The sequence below is a fragment of the Neltuma alba genome, unplaced genomic scaffold (assembly GCF_004799145.2).
Source record: "Neltuma alba isolate B1F8T4 unplaced genomic scaffold, ASM479914v2 tig00004443_pilon, whole genome shotgun sequence".
Classification (NCBI taxonomy): domain Eukaryota; kingdom Viridiplantae; phylum Streptophyta; class Magnoliopsida; order Fabales; family Fabaceae; genus Neltuma; species Neltuma alba.
Window position 1 is genome coordinate 69553 of NW_021633708.1, and position 17750 is coordinate 87302.

At 32.2% G+C, this 17750-nt stretch overlaps 1 protein-coding gene, 1 long non-coding RNA gene and 1 pseudogene across 2 annotated transcripts; 1 reads left to right on the plus strand and 2 right to left on the minus strand.

Moving 5' to 3' along the window:
• Positions 1–2225: 2225 nt before the first annotated feature.
• LOC114744774 (polyphenol oxidase, chloroplastic-like) lies at positions 2226–5101 on the minus strand. Its single transcript, XM_028932932.1, has 2 exons — positions 4152–5101; positions 2226–3231 (listed from the first exon to the last, which is right to left on the minus strand). The coding sequence occupies exons 1-2, from the start codon at positions 5099–5101 to the stop codon at positions 2343–2345; spliced, it is 1839 nt and encodes a 612-aa protein (XP_028788765.1). The 3' UTR covers positions 2226–2342.
• On the plus strand, positions 4463–10827 carry LOC114744775 (uncharacterized). Its single transcript, XR_003740145.1, has 3 exons — positions 4463–4540; positions 5511–5520; positions 10816–10827. It is a non-coding gene; the product is annotated as an uncharacterized LOC114744775 (long non-coding RNA).
• A 3803-nt stretch (positions 10828–14630) lies between these two features.
• On the minus strand, positions 14631–16844 carry LOC114744770 (polyphenol oxidase A1, chloroplastic-like; annotated as a pseudogene).
• Positions 16845–17750: the final 906 nt, after the last annotated feature.

A 17750-nucleotide genomic window follows, 5' to 3' on the forward strand; every position in this document is an offset into this window, starting at 1 on the left:
GCCTTTAAGAAAAGAAAGTAGATTTAGAGTAGTTTTAAAGTAATTTTAAAATAATTCGTTTAGTAATAATTGATAGATACTTACGTGTATGATCTTTGTAAATTAAAGTCTCATTAAGAACTTATCTTTGGATGTTTGGATGGGGATAACTCGTTTATCATTGTATGTAAGCTGAAGAGTAATAGATAATTTTGAATTTTCTTTCATATATTTGTAAACTATGTATAATGTACTATTGTTCACTATCTTACAATAATGGTGCTAGTGGTAATCGCGCACATGGAGTTTTTTTTTCCCCCCTCCATGTCCCAGCTTGTTTCCAATCTGTTCCTTGGTGAGATTGATAAAATTAGAATGATATAAATAAATTGGTTTCAATTGGTAGGGTTAATAAATTATAAAGAAAATAGTTTATCCGGTTCTAAATATGAGGTTGATTTTATAATTTCTGCGTTTGGTCCTAAATATAATGTCATAATCCCTCTTGCCTCCCAACTAATTTTCTTTTCTCTTATTCTTTTATTTATTGAGGAATTTTCACCTCCACACATTGGATTTAATTTTTTTTTTTTTGGGTAATCAAAGACAAAATGACATTCATAGCAAATAAGATTTTTACAAGTTACAAATACTTAACAATCCTATTTTAGCAAAATTAAAGTTAAGAAAATAAGATTTAGAAATAACATCGATATTAAAGGACACATGGGATTTTAATAATTCAATGACAATATGATTTTTCAAAGTGCCAAAAACTCTCCATGTATTGATTAAAATAGCAAGTGGATAAGATGAATAGAAAACTTTCTACATTGGTCAGAGTATGGATAAGGTTAGACAAGGCTGTGCTCCTATTTGCTCATCCCCTTCCCCTCGTGACCCTATCATAAAGATCTCACGTCTCATCTTGCGTGAACATGACAAATTATCAATGAAAAAAAAAACGGATCGGACCGGCCGGTTCGACCGGAAAACGATGAACCGGCCTCTGGTCCGGTCTGGTTTAGATCCAAAACCGGTCAATGATCAGACCGGTATAAAACCAGTCTAACCGTTAAAAAACCGGGAAAACCGGGTAACCCAGGTTACCGGTTTAATTTTTTTTAAGCTTCCCCTTTCGAGAACGGTGTCGTTTTATTTATTGAGAAAGAAACAAAAAAAATTAAAACAGCAACGGGCAGCCTCTCGTAATCCTCCGATAGTTCATTTCTTCTCTTTCCCTCCCCCAAATCTGAAATCAAAAATCCCTAGCCTCTCATCTTCAATCCTCAATCTTCACTGCGTCGCGTCGTCGCCCAAATCACTGAATTGCTAGCCATGGTTTTCTTCTCTGTCATGGTAGCGGGCTGCCCAAATCCTTCAATCGCTGTTCTATTTTTCTCTTCTTCTTTGATCTCGTCGCAAGTCGTCGCACGTCGCCTTGTTCTTCAAGGTCGCAGATTTGCAGTTCTTCTTTTTTTTGCTTCTATGCTGTTGTTTTCATTCAGTTAAATATGCTCTGGGTCACTGGAATTACTATTATGTAGGATCTGAAACACTTTGAGTATAATAGAATCAAAAGGCATTCACACTTAGAGTGCAGCGTGGGATCTAAAACACCAAATGTAGCTCAATCGATTACTGGAAGTTGTGGGTCTCTGCTGTGTTCTTTTCTTTTCTTTTTTCTTTTTTATTTTTTCTGCAATCACAAGTCTCTACCTAATCAGAATTACCCATATATTCAATACATCGATACTCTATATTTAAGTTCTTAGATTTTTATAATTGAAGATAACTAAAGGTAAAATTTTCATGAATTAATCTGAGATAATATTTTATTTATTTGTGTCGGTTGAGCTGTATGCCTTCATAAATGTTAAACCAATTTCTTGAATCACAAGGTCTATAGATGATGGCCAGAAAATTCGAAAAGCTTTCTAAAATAGAATAAATTATTTCATCAAATAAATAATTAATCAATAGAAGCTTCCCTGCTTGGAATTAATTAGATCCCAAAGCTTCTTGGATTCTATTTATTAATGTTAATTTGGTACAATTAAACATTTAAATTATTTCTGTAGTTTTTTGTATTTTATTGAGTGATTATTATTTATGAATGTTATTTTATTTTATTATTGCCAATTAAATTGTATTATTTTAATATGACCGGTCCGACCATTAACCCTTAACCCACTATCTCGACCGGTTCAATATCCGGTTCGGTTTTTTGTTCCTTGCAAATTATGCATCTTGAAGTTTAATGATTTTAGCTGCAAAAAAATAAGGTAGCCAAAATAAACAACTAATGAAGAAAATCACTCGAAGCCACCATGAAAGATCACCAAATTAACTTCTGAGAAATCTTAGTCTTCAATAAGCTCGATCTTGATGCCTCTGATTGTGACTCGCCCTTTCCCATACCTCGGAACCAAAGTCACACGAACACTATCATCATCCTCGGCTTCTAAATCCTCCAATAAATCAGTCAACCCCAACCTTAAATTTGTAATAATCTTCTTGTTCTTGTGCTTGTGCGTGTGAGGCACGCTCACAAAACTTCCTGCGAACTCTGAGTTATCTGGCCTTATAACCTTATCATCTTCGTCATTAACGAACACATCAAACTTCACTGCTTCGTTTCTCTCAAACTCAATCCCTTCAATCACCAACACCTCCTCCTTCTCTTCCTTCTCCTTCTTGCTCCTTCCCTTCTTCGGCCTCTTCACATCTGTGCTCACTGTAGACTCCAGAACTACAGGGAACTTGACAGATTTTGAAGAAGTCTCAGCAGCTTGTGCAGCTCCAACACCAAAAAGTTGAGGAACCAGGGCTACCTTTTGAGCTTTCGAAGACCTGCGACGAGGTGTGGGCTTTGATTTCAGCCATGGAAGTTCGACGTCTTGATAGACGTACCCCAGTTTTCTTGCGTCGAGGCAATCTTTGACTTTGACGCGTACGAGGTTCTTGTTCTCGTCGTAGAAGAGGAAGCCGGAGTTCAACCAGTCTGGGTCGGAGATGTCTCTTCTCTTGCCTCCTAGGGTTTTCCATATGCTCCACATTCTGTCGACGTTGGAATGATGGCCGAAGAAAATGGGGTCTCTGCCAGCTGAGTAAAAGGTTCCCATGTCTTCGTAGTTAGGCTGGGTGTTGTCGCCGGTCCATAAGTGGACCGGACCGTGAGGGATGTTCTCGATAGAGCCGGCGCCGGGGTCCGGCTCATCTCCGGCTCGGTAGGCGCTTCCGAAGAATAGTCTGTATATTAAAATAAAGATAAGCATGAGAAATATGAAAAATATAGTATATGGGAAAGAGAAGAGAGACCTTTCATATATACCAAAGAAGGGCGTTGAAAATCAAAACCATTGGATGCAGAACTGGGCGCATGTATTTAGAAGAAAACTGTATTTTTTTTTTTGGTGACAGAAAACTGTAATTTTTAAAGTATTCACTTCAGGCCTTCGATATAGTGACCCACCTACTTTCTAGAGTATTATTTATTCAATTAGTGGGCACAGTGGTGATTTTTTCCTATTTGGACCGATTTATTATTCCAATAAGAGGGCAATATCGATTATCTCTATTTCACTGCTATTTGTATAATTAAATGTATTAAGAGAAGAGTCAGTATACAAGACATTAATACATTTAAGCGATTTTAGAGTTAAATAACCAAAAATATATTTTCTAAAGTTAAAAGACCTAGTTAAAAGTTTGTAAAATTAAAGGAACAAATACATACTTTAACCAAAAGATTATATTAATAATACATGCATTGTTATCATTGAAAAAGGTTTTCCAAAATTTAAATTACTTAAAATTTATTTATGATCAACTTTACCTAACATATTACATGACTGCTGGATGGATTAAGCTTATTTTTTATTGGGTATGAATGATATAAAAATTGACGAATTATACTTATACTAGGTCGTTCCCCAACAATTTCACCTAATATAACAAGACCTTGGGATTCCCTCGCATGGCCATGATTTCAAAATATCCTCTATTTAACACTTTTGTTAAATGTAAAAAATATATTTAGCATGATTGAAATATTTTTATTTAAAAAGTAAATAAATGGGACTAAAGTCAACTAGGTGAGATCTACGCATATATTTTGAAACGTTTGAAAAATTAAATTAAATTTTACGTACATAAGTGAGAAAACTTACGTTGGAGTTTTAGCGTTGGAGACCATTTGCCTATACATGATGGTGAGATTACTGGAGATGACGCTACGACCTTTGTTACTGTTCTGAGACGTGGAACTGTCGTCGTCGATGTTAAAGTCAAGGTCCGTGATTGCGGGAGGTTGGTGTTTCGCACTACGAAGAGCATCATACAGAGACGACGCAGAATCTGTGTAAATCGCCGGAATCTGCATTCCGGGGGGAGAATCCCAATTCCAGAACGGCAACGAAAAACTGGGATCTTCGATCAGGCTCCCTAAGATTCTCTCGTGGAAATAAAGGTACCAACGATGAAAGGGAAAGAAAAGCCAAGAATTATGGACTTGGAGATCGAGGTCAGGGAACCCTGCTTGGTGATACGCACCGTCGCAGTATGCGCAGTGAATGTTAGCTTGTTGTGTGAAGCTACGTGGGTCATCGGAAGGTAAAGCTTTCATGAGCTCAATGGCTTTCTTGTACTTTGCTAATTGGTCGGCGGTGACCAAGTGAGCCGCCGGTCTAACCCTAAGGGGTTTAGAGGGTGGAAACTTGAAGTCTATGATTTTTGAGGAAACTGGCGGGCAACAGTTGGTTGGTTCAACGCCAGATGGTAGATCCGGCGGGCCACAGGTGGTTAGGTCTGGTGGGGCCACCGGAGCAGCGAAGGCAAAAGGGTTGGCGGCGGCAGCACCGTAAAGCCCTCCAATGGCGCCAAGGACAACATTTCTCCGATTAGCTAGAACATGAAATAGTTGTTGATCTTCTTGGGAGATATTTTTAGGGTTTTCAGAGTCACTATGCATGGCTTTGCACGAGAATTTGGAAACATGATAAGGTTTTGGTTTGGTATTTCTGGAGGATCGTGGATGAGAGAATGGAGACAAGGAAGAAGTAGAAGAAGAGGCATTAATGGAGGACAAAAAGGAAAGAGATGACGATGAGATAGAGGCCATGTTTTGGCAAGTTGGTTTGAGATGACAAGTGCTGGTATCGAAGGCTTTTATAATGAGATTGAGAAGACCAGTCCAAATTAAAAACATAGAGGCACAGTTTCTTTTTTTTTTTTTTTGACCAGCAAGAGGCACAGTTTCTATTCTCACAGTTTTCGTAGGGGTGATGATATCAAAGAAGAAATTTGTTTGAAAGCCTTTAATGTTGACATTTCAGAGCTGCATTTATTGCGAGTATAACTTGCTAATTAGTATAAATGAACTATTGTGCACATGATTAATTCTCCAGAATTTAATAAGCGAAAATGTTTCCACTTCTCTGAATTTTCTTCAATGACCAGCTGCTTTTATTGGACAATTTCTAGCTTCCATCTTACAAATTTCGATTTTTTTTTTTTTGTATTTGAAGTAGACAATTATCAGTCCAGAAGAAGAAAAAGAAGAAGACAGTTCTGTTCTCGAGGAGGTAATTTTTCTCCGTTTCTTGCGTATGAAACTTGATTACTGTTTCTTTCGTTTCTTTGTGACACAAGCTCCCTTCTTTATTGTAAAATATGTCTAATTATTTACCTCACCATGACCAATAAAACTTTAATTGTTCAAATATAGAAAAAAATTATATTCACTCATATTTAAAACTATGTATTATATATATATATATATTCAACTAGAGAAAAGTTACATATGGGTAAAAAAATTGCTTCAGACTTCACTAAATACAGACAATCTTAAAAAAATATAATCGATACCCATGACAAGGATCATTTATTTCTTTATAGAATATGCCCTCATGATAAAAACTGATGCGAGAAATGCTATCTTTTCAATTTTTAAAATTGCCATGTGCTTTATGCAAAGTTATATATAAATAAGTTTAATAAAAAAATTTCGAAGAAAATTGCATCGTGTGTATTGCCCGTAATTTGATAAAGTTAAAGTTCCATAGTTGTAAGAATTACAGTAATATATAGTTTGATTGCGGAGAAAATCATGTTATAGGTGCCCATATTTTTCCGTAATTATTAATTTGATACTTATATGTTTTTATCTCTTAATTAAATCTTGTAAATTTGCTCAGTTAGCACCGTCAACCACAGTAACTTTGATCTGTTACAGTACTGTTAACTCTTATATAAGAGCTAATGTGTCAATGCTACAAAATTAAAGAATTTAATTAAAAAAAAAGTAGAGGTACTAAATTAAAATTTAAAAGAATATATATAGAGAGGTTCTTATAAAATGGGTCCCGTTAACCATATTTTTGTCTGTGAATGTGATTACTACCTATTTTTCAGATTCTTTAAGCTAAGTTTTTAAATATTGCCCCCGAACCTATGAGATTTTTTTAATATCTACAAATGATATCTTATAATTAAGATCGGAGGTAGTATATTTTTTACTCCCTCTGATCCCAATGTATGTTATCAAATTGTTGTCGTGCTCAACACTGCTGGGGCTGCCCCTTACCAAGAACATGAAAAAAAACCGAAAACTAAATACGCTCTCCCATGCTAATGAAAAGCTATATAATTAATTTATAGATATTAAAACATTAATTAAATTAGTTATTTATAATAGATGTGTGATGATTTTTTTTTTAAAAAAAACCCTCTGTGATTATTATTCCTATAGATAAAACTCCCTTTAATATATATATATAATAGGTATGGATGGTTCAAAAAAATTGTATAAATTGAGAAATAAAATGAATTAAGATTTACTATTTAAGAGCAAAACAAACCATTCAAAAGCTATTAGACTATTTTGTAATAAAACATGTTTTAGTAATTTCGTGTAGTTTTAGAATTGAATGAAGAGGGTCATGGTTAGATATTGGACCAGCCAAAAGAGAAATCATTACCTATGGAACTAGTAGCCAGTTAACTAATTTGATGAGATTAAGGAAGTAAATTGAGTTAGTTATTTATTCTAAATAGGTGTTGTCTTTTCTAAAATATCCTTACTAATAAAGTGTATTGACCAGAACTGTCATTGTTAGAAGGACTATTTTGAAAAAAAATGTATAAATATGAAAAACAAAGTGGATTGGGATCCTATATTTAGGATCAAAATAAAAATCAAATAGGATTTTATATTAAGGATGGGAGGTAGTATATAAATAAAATGAGAGAGAAGGATAACAAGAAGATTTAGTTCTCTCAGAAAATACTTCATAAAGGAATATTTACCGGGCGATGAGGATGAGAGCGAAACATCTAAGTATGCGATCGTAAAGCCCGCATAAAAAATAGGGAGAATTAGGGAGAGGGACCTATTGCGGATAATATTTATTGAAAAGGATTTTAAAAATTGTAATTATTTAGAAAGACCAACTACTCAAATATGAGTTTAAAAATATTAACTTGCCCCTAACTAAATCTCCTATATTCTCTCTCACCACATCCTATTATTATCCTATTTTTGAATGAAATAATTGAGAATTCAAACTGATCCAAATTACAAAGTAAGGAAGCAATTCTAATTAGTAAAATTAAATTAATAATCAACACTAAGTAACTTATTTGTCCATCATTTTTAATTAACAAAACTCTTTTTTTGGCTTTTTAGAATAATGAGCCTATTAAAGTTACGAAGTTTAATGGTTATTTATTTATTTATTTCATACTATTATTCTATTTCATGCCTTATAACCTTAATTTAGGATTAAATTGAATCCTGTTAAATAATACAATTACAAATTTTAAAAATAATATAATAATAAACAATATATAACTTATTCATAACTTATAAAAGTAAAGAAATATGTAGCAATTTTTTCATGAATGTTACCACTTCATATATTCACATCATGTGGTAAATGTTGCCATGTCATGTATGTTTTTCTTGGACTTTGATATGATTAATCATTAAAATAATGCAAGTTCCTTTTTTTTTTTATGTACGAAATTGAACACTAAGAATTTATTAAGAAAAAAATAGAGGGAAAAAACACAATGAACATTGAACCCAAATAAAAAGATCTTTTATTTAATATTTGATATTTGGCGTTATTAGGTCAAATTTTTATCAATCCTAAATAGAGATAGCTCTTTCAATTTTATTAGTCTATGGCATTTAAATTATTGTAGCCACTTTTATTATGATAAATACCCGTTGACATAATGACTTCTATATGTTACTTTTATTTGAAATTTGTAATTTTGATAACCAATATGATTCAATTTATTTTTAAGGGTTGGGTTTATAAATTTATAATGTCCTGAAAAAAAATAAGAGTACTTTGGTAGAAAAAAATAAAATAAGAGTATGAAATAAATAAATAAAAATATGGTTGAATGTTATGACTTTGGTAAGTTCCTCATTAAGAAAGCCCAAATAAAGTTTTATTGGTTAAAAATGATGGAAAAATAAATTAAGTAGTGTTGGTCATTAATTTATTTGATTAATTAGAATTGGTTCTGATTTTGTAATTCTAATTAGTTTAATTAATACAGATAAGTCTTTATTATTTTATTTAAAAAAGGATAATTATAGGATGTGGTGAGATAGAACGTGGGGAATTTATTTAGGGGCAAAACTGTATTTTTAAATTTACGTTTTACTATTTGGTCCTTCTAAACAATTATAGTTTTTAAGATCCTTTCTAATAAATATTATACATATTAGGTCCTTCTCTCTAATTCTCCCTAAAAAATATATGTGGGACCCGCTACTGTCCTAAATACTGGTCAGAGTAATGATAAGGTGAATAGGAATCTTTCCTCGTACGGCAGTCGGAGCAGATAAGATGAGATAAGGCTGTGCTACTATTCCCTCATTCCCTTCCCGTCGTGACCTTTTCATAAAAGATCTCGTGTGCAATTTTATGTGGACATTAAAAAAACAATTCCAAAAAAAAGCCTCTAAATACCAAATCAGGAATATTGTTGCTTTAATTGTAGTCAATTGTTATTAAAATATAGTGAATAAGACTGATTTAAAATTTTAAAATTCTAAGATGTACACTACGTTATTAGAGATAAATAACTAATTTAATTTAAATATAGTAAATAAATTAATTAAGTTGGTTATTTGTAATAAATGTATATTAACATTATTCTTCGGTGGAAACTCATTACAATCAATATAGATATTTAGGGTGCAGAGAAGCCATGAATATCTCAGGAATTTTCTTGCTTGCAATTGTGTGTTCCTGTATGGAATATCAAGAAACTTAATAATGAATGGACATCATCTAGCTTGTTGCAAAAAATCTATAGAATTTAAGTTCCGACAAAGAAGGGACCAAAGATCCAAATATTGCACTAGTTATCTGTATCAATACTTACCAAATATTGCATGGGACCAAATGGAGGTATTTATAACATTTGCATTTACGACGACCAAAATACAACTCATCAAAATATGTATGTATTGAACGTGTACATATTTTCGTTTTTGACAAAAGCGGCTGTCTCTTTTCAAATTGTCTTGTTTAAATTTTTCTTTCATCAAAATATATAAATTGTTCAATTTTTGTCCCCATACTAGATGGTCACGGGTCTCGCGAATAGCGTGGAGAATTGAGACGGGCAACTTTATGAGAATTTTATATTATAATTTCACATTAATTAATACAATGGAATCAATTAAAATTATTTATTTCTTATAGAATATCACAATGACTTACAATAAAAGTCATTAGTTATAGAAATTTGGTTAATTTAGTTAGGAATTTTTTAAGTTAGGGAGGGATATATACTATGTGGAAAAAAAAATTGATATTTTAAATAATACCTGCTATTAGAAATCCTAGCATATTAATATTTGTATAGCGATATAGAAAACCTGATGCAGCCTTACGACTCGGGCATTCTTCCTGCTAATTTTTTGGTTCTGGCATATACATTTGTATGACACGTTCTGGCATACTTCTTTATTTAAATATATATTCCCTTTTCAACTATGTATATGAGGAGAGAGGAGGAGAGAGTCCACAAACAATTTGTCTCACGCCTACAGGAGAAAACATGTTTTGTTATTAATACATGTATGCTAAACACATGAACAACAATCCTTCTTCTAGGCCACAATGGAAGGTTGTTTAATTCGCTTGGTCAACACACACACACACACATTACATTATGAGGGTTAAATAACTAATTTAATTTAAAGATATTAAATAAATTAGTTAAATTGGTTATTTGTAATAAATGTGTATTAAAATTATCCCTTAGCTGGAATCCATTACAATCAATATAGGGTGTGTTTAGATTAACAGTGGTAAAACTGACTTTTATTCTAACTGATTTTTATAAACTTCAGTCAAAATAAAAGTTAGTTAGTATAATATGATTTATGTTTATATTGGTGTTTATAAGAAATCAGTTGAAAAAACTGAAATTTGTTTGTATGATTAATAGAAAAATAGGTTTAGGTGTAAAATGCCTAAAATGATATGAATTTTGTTGAATAGTAGTATTTTATATTATATGATATTAATCTGATAATTATTTAGCTTTCTTAATCTTTTCAAATTAATCTATTGGGATTTTATATTAAAGAGCAAAAGTAGTATATCGTATGTATACAATTTGATAAATTCAAGAAAAATAATAAATTGCTTGCGTCTCGCATGGCCTGCTGGCGTGGAGGAATGGTCTCAGCGGCAAGGTCACATGTTCAAGACACAGCACGAGAGAGAGCCTGAGAGAATCATAAGAGACAAATAATAAATTAAAATAATTAAATCTTATTAGGTAATTTTTTCTTCTTAGAAGTACAAAAAAATCAAATTATTAGATCAAGATAGGACCCATTTAAATACTTTTATCTTTCTTCTCATTCTTGTTTTGTCTTTTCTCATTGCCAATGGTAAAAGCTCAAATTTTCAGCTTTTCTTGTATCTGACTTTTTCTTCAAAAGCCCATTTGAGAAAAAGTTGATCCAAACAAGCGTCATTGTAAAAATAAGCCACTAACCATAGTTGCATATTTTTCCATGTACGTTTGGAGTTGCAGACAGCAATCCAAACAGACATAGATATTTTAAAATATATATAAATTTGGAAAACAAAATGGATTGAAATATTGTATTTAGGACTATCTCCTGTCCTTAATATAAGAGCTTATTTGACATTTATTTTGGTCTTAAATATAAAATCTCAATCTACTTTATCTCTCATATCTATCCTTTTTTTCTCTAAGGTAGTCTTTATAATAATAGTAATTCTAACTAATATACTTAATTAGCAAATATATTTTAGAAAAATAATACATATTTATTATAAATAACTAACTTAACTAGTTTTCTTAATCTATTTAAATTAGTCAACTAATTCTTATATTAATAATCAAAGGCAGTATTAAATATAGGAGGTTCTGTATTATATGAAAATGCTTCACAACTACATCATCACTAGCTAGCTAGCATGTGACTCAGCGCATATCCAACGGTTTTATAGTTGTTTCCGGCGTCTTTCATAAATTTTCATTGTCCCTAATTAATTAATTCCAATTCTTAATTGCACCAGCACAATGTCATGAGGGGGGGAAAAAACAGAGAATACTGGGATGAGCGGATTGCTTCTAAAACAGTTTTCTCTTTTGACCAAAACTTCTGAAAAAGTTAGAACCACAAGCATTTGCAATCACCTAATTTGTTCTGATATATATAAGTCCTATACAATTTAACAACTAATACATATTACAATTATATATATACGTACATAAACATTTCGTTAACCATTTTCATTTAAATTCATGATATATATATATAATTTTAGGTTATTATTAAAATGAGTTTTTTGTATTTCTGAAAATGTATAAATGAGGTAATGTCTTAATACTAGCTCTTCTCTTAATACGTTCAATTATACAATAAATTATTAGGACCGCCAAGAAGTTAAATAGCAATCAAATAAAATAAAATAATCAACTTTGCCCTCCTCTTAGAATTAGGACCAACAAGGAGTAGTAAATGCATACAGGAATACAACTGCCCACTAATTGAATAAATACTACCATATATAAAAAGTATGGTGGACCACTATTTGAAGGATTAAAATGAATACTTTAAAAATTACAGTTTCATTCTAAATACATATACGTATGCTTTATCTACATGTAATGGTTTTTATTTTTAAAGGATGAATAGTTGCAAAGTAATTATTTTGAGGCTTAAGGCATTGGCCATAATGGCCTCAAAGCCAGCTGCCACAGCCTTGCTGTACTCTTCTAAAATTTCTAATTTTAAAACTATGTTCTTCCCGTGATTACATAACAGCTGTACTACTTTTTTCTCAAATTAACACTATTAATATTTTTCTAATAATAATTAAGTGGAAGAGAGAAAGGGATGGAATTACGGAAGATACTTAGAATATTTTGAAAAAATATATCATATTAACTAATTTAACTAATATCCTTAATATATTCAAATTAGTTAATTAGATCTTATATTAAATATCAGAGGAGTAACAATTATGATTAATATATAATATATTGATCCATCATGAAATAAAAGAGGGCTGACAAACTAAAACACTGAAAAAATTCATTATTTCTTCGATATAACATTTATCCTTCATCTTATTTCTTAAATGCATCCAATAGTCCAATACCCTAGTCTTTTTAGTTGTACAATTTTATTTATGATTATTTTTTCTCTTCAGTCCCATGCCTATTCAAACTCTTGACTTTATAGACAAGAGCATGGCACTCTAACCAGCAAGTCACAAGTCTGCAAGGCATTAATGATTTTTTTTTTTACGTGAGAAATAAGATCAAAAGTAAAATTTTACACAAAAACAGAAAAAAACTATCATGGGTAAAATTACACAAAAAAAAAAATTACGAGTGAAACTGCACCTTTAAAAAGATGAGGATGATAGATGTGCATAAGAAATAAGATCAGAGATAAAATTACATATTTACCTTACCATAATGTGCCATATTATATATTTTCGTGTCAATGATAATAGCAAACCTTGAAAACGTAAATTATTGAACTCTCCACACCAAGTTAAATAATGCTAATGTATAAGCACAAAATTCGGCATACAATATAGTGCTACGGCATAATTGAAAACTTTTACATCTATATAAATGTCTTATCCTTTATATGGATAGGAAGAAAATTAAAGAAAAAAATAGTGAAAGGAATAATTGTTAAAAATATTAAAATTTCAAAGTCACGTTTTCTTTCATAATATTCTCCTCTCAATTTTCCTTCCACTTTTCCATTTGTCCAAACCAAAATGTTGATGCACTTTCCTCTTTCGCTGATCCAACGAATTCAACCAGAGGATGCATTCTATAAAATGAAAATCCAAATTATTATATATAAAAATATATATTCAATTGTGTGGGCCCCAAGATCGGGTCCATATACTTGTTTACTCTTTACACAACATATAAAACTTTTAGAACTAGAAAATGAGATCTCGTTCCTGGAAAAAAAGGGTAGAAAACGCTGCAAGGAAATTTGATACGTTCCAGTTAACTTTGATTTTGGAGGAATAACAATTTGGGACCAATAGATAAATTAAATTTAATTTTAGGATTAAGACATTGCCAGATTGTAATTTTAGAAATGAGTGAGAACTGAAAATTTCAAAAAATTATATATTCACATAATAATTTTAATAAGATGACTTAGATGAAGGATAAAAGAAATACTCTCTCTGGTCTATAAATAAAATGAGAGAGAAGTGTAATAGGACTTTTCAGTTATTTTTTTGGACTTGATTGTAATTTCAAAAAATATATATATGTGGGACCTGCTATATGTGATCTGTACTCTAAATGTTGGTCAGAGTAAAGATGAGATGAAGAGAAACATTTCCTATAATAATATATTAGTCAGTCAGAGTATAGATAAGATCAGATATAAGGCTGTGTGAGGATCCCCTCGTTCCCTTCTCATCACGTTTTCATAAAAGATCTCACGTCCCATTTTATGTGGACGTAAAAGTTAGAAAAAATCCTTAAAAAATTTCTTGAATTTCAAAATCTTGGATCAGCTATTACTATAAAAATATAAAAATTTGTTGTTATTTATTTTTTCAAGTGTAGTCAATTACTAACAAAATATATTAAATAAGACTAACTACCGGCAAAAAAAAACTAATTTGGAATTTTGAAAGTCAAAAGATATTTTTTTGGGATTTTCCATTTAAAATTCTACATCTTGAAGTTTAATGATTTAATAAACAATTGATGGGAAAAAAAACTAATTGAAGTCATCATGAAAGGGAACCAGTTTTCAGTGCTCATTACAATGATGAGCATCATGATACTCGTCACTATGGTGAACTCTAAACCATTCATAAATGGTTTTAATGGTGTAGATTTAAAACTTTTAACTAGTACTTTTTAAATAAAAAATTTATTGTTAAGAAATTTATGGTTAAGTTATTACCCTTATTTTGGATTATATACCTATTAATAAAAGGAAAATATTTTTCAAAAAATATTAAATATTAAATATTGGCCGTCCATATTAAATTTAAATGGTTGAGATTTGATGAGCATTATGATCTTCAAAACTGCAATGAGTACTAAAACGGTCACTGGATTAACTTCTGAGAAATTCAGTCTGCAATAAGCTCAATCTTATTGATGCCTCTGATTGGATATGCGTATCTGGGGATACATATGATACCGAAATGTGCATAGTTGTGCAATCTCTGCCCCTAGAGTTGTTGGCTGAATAAGTTGTTTAGATCTTCCACCATAAATTATGAAAAAACATAAGCAGTAAATTATCACAAGTCGACGTCAAAACTAAATTTAAAAGGTAATTGTGAAATCCTACAGCTAGACTAGACACGTTATCTATCAAACATTTGGTAGGATGTATAAATATATATATATATATATATATATATATTAGACAATTCAACTTTTTGATACCTTTTACTTGAGTCGTTGCTGAAGTTCTTCTCGGTAATACTTTTTTTATTTATTTAGGAAAAAAATAAGGTCGTTTACTATATGGGAACAAATTAAACACTTGACATGTCAGCACACCAAGATGCAGAAGAAAGAACACATACATACACACACATATAAAATTACATATATTATATTATCACTGAGTGATGCATAATCAGGATATTATTCATGATCATAACATCAAATGTTAACACATAACTACCCCACATAACCAGAATTACTCCTCTACGCACGTACTGTGCATAGTACAAGGGCCATGTATAGAATGTCACAATCTTGATGCGTTCAATGGTAATTCGTCCCTTCCCAGCCTGAGGCACAAGAGTGACACCCGCGCGCTTGTCATCGTCAGCACCCAAATCCCCCGGTAACTCTGTAATCCCAAGTCTCAGATTAGTCTTCATGGTCAGCCTCTTGTGATGATGTGGCACGCTCACAAAACTCCCCGCGAACTGAGTAGTCATGAGCCCACCGGGCCCGCTGAATTCACCTTCCGGGTGCACGTGCACATCAAACTTCACCAGGGAATCCCTCGAAGAAAACTCAATACCTTCAATCACTAACACCTCCTCCGTCATTTCCTTCTCCTTCTTCTCTCTTTCCACAGTGATACTCACCTGCGAGCGTTAAACCAGAGGGAAATTTACCTTGCCCTCCTCGAATTTTTTCCCCAGTTCTCCCAAGAACTTGCTCCCGGAACGTCTAGGCTTGGCATCTTTCCACGGCATTTCAACATCCTGGTACGTGTAGCCTAGCTTTCTGATGTCGAGGCAATCCTTGATTTTGACGCGTACGACGTCCTTCTCTCGTCGTAGAATAAGAACCCAGATTCCAACCAATCTGGGTCTCTGGTGTCCCTTCTTTTTCCGCCCGGCAGAGTCTTCCAGATCTTCCACATCCGATCGACATTTGCATGATGGGAATAGAAGATGGGGTCTCTTGCGGCAGAATAGAAGCTTCCCGTGTCCTCACCGTTGGGCTGGCAGTTATCACCGGTCCAATTATGCATCGTGTTGTGAGGAATGAGCTCTATGGTGCCGGCTCCATTATCGGGATCGCTCCGTCCGCACCAAAGAATAGGGAAGGACGTTTTGCACCGCTTACCATTTGTTTAATTCCGCTCACCATTTGGGATCACTCATGCTCTTCTCGTCATTTTACTTATTTAGACGATCTTTTCGTCCTTTTCAATTTCAGTGGGTAATTTTCTGGTTTTTTTTTTCTTTCCCTTTTCAGTCGCATGCCTATTCAAACTAGTGACTTTATAGACAAGAGCATGACACCCTAAGCAGCAAGTCACAAGCCTGCAAGGCATTGATGATTTGTTTTCACATGAGAAATAAGATTAAAGATAAAATTGCACGAAAAGACAGAAAAGAATATCATGGGTAAAATTACACACACAAAAATTATGGGTGAAACTGCACCATTAAAAAGATCAGGATGATAGATCTACTTAAGAAATAAGATCAGAAATAAAATTACTCATTTACTCTTAATATAACGTGCCATATGATTTTCGTGTCAATGATAATAGCAAACTTTGGAAACGTAAATTATTGAACTCTCCGCAAGAAGTTAATTAAATAATGCTAATATATAAGCACAATGCTACCGCGTAATTGAAAAGTTTTACATCTATATAAATCTCTTATCCTTTATTTGGATAGGAAGAAAATTAAAGAAAAAAATACTGAAAGGAAAAATAGTTAAAAATAGTAAAATTTCAAAGTTACGTTTTCTTTCATAATATTCTCCCCAATTTTCCTTCCACTTTTCCATCTATCCAAACCAAATGTTGATGCACTTTCCTTTTTCGCTGATCCAACGAATTCAACCAAAGGATGCATTCTATAAAATGAAAATCTAAATTATTATATATAAAAATATATATTCAATTGTGTGGGGCCCAAGATCGGGTCCACTTACTTGTTTACAAAGGGAGAAAATGCTGCAAGGAAATTTGATACGTTCCAGTTAACTTTGATTTTGAGGGGATAACAATTTGGGACCAATAGATAAATTTAATTTAATTTTTTAGGATTAAGAAATTGCCAAATTGTAATTTTAGAAATGAGTGAGAACTGAAATTTAAAAAATATATATTCATATAATAAATTTAATAAGATGACTTAGATGAAGGATAAAAGAAATATTCTCTCTCTGGTCTGTAAATAAACTGAGTGAGAAATATAATAAGACTTTTCAGTCATTTTTTTTTGGACTTGATTATAATTTTTTTTAAAAAATATGTGGGACCCGCTATTTGTGATCTGTACTCTAAGGGGGTATTTGGCAATCTGAAGAAAAGTGATTTTGGGCTCCAAACTATAGTTTGAAACAGATAATATCTAAACACCCAGATTTTGCCCAAAACTTTGGTTTGACCCAAAACCAATGTTTTGCCTACCGGAACCTAGGTTTGCAAAGAAGCAATAATTTTTCTTTTTTGCAAGTGAAAAAAGGTGTCGTTGGAGTAATAATTACTCTTGTCGGAAGCTTTGCCCTTCAGTTGTTATTTTGTTTACTTGTGAATTCTTATAAAAAGAATCAACCCAGGCCATTCACGGATTTTTAGTGTATGTTGCTAATTTATTTTTGTGTTATCAAAGCTTAATTGCTAATCTAAACTGATTCATTTCTTTCGTTTTTGTTTGTGCGCAGAGCTAGCGAATCTCTCACTCTCAGGTGGGAATTCATTCTGATGCTCTTTAGAAGTGGTCATTTTCTTAATTATTTATTAATTACATTATTTA

Coding starts and splice junctions, on each gene's coding strand:
- LOC114744774 (XM_028932932.1), bottom strand. CDS start 5,101: ATGGCCTCTATCTCATCGTCATCTCTTTCCTTTTTGTCCTCCATTAAT. Junction 3,232..4,151: donor TCCAACGCTAAAACTCCAAC/GTAAGTTTTCTC, acceptor TTTAATATACAG/ACTATTCTTCGGAAGCGCCT.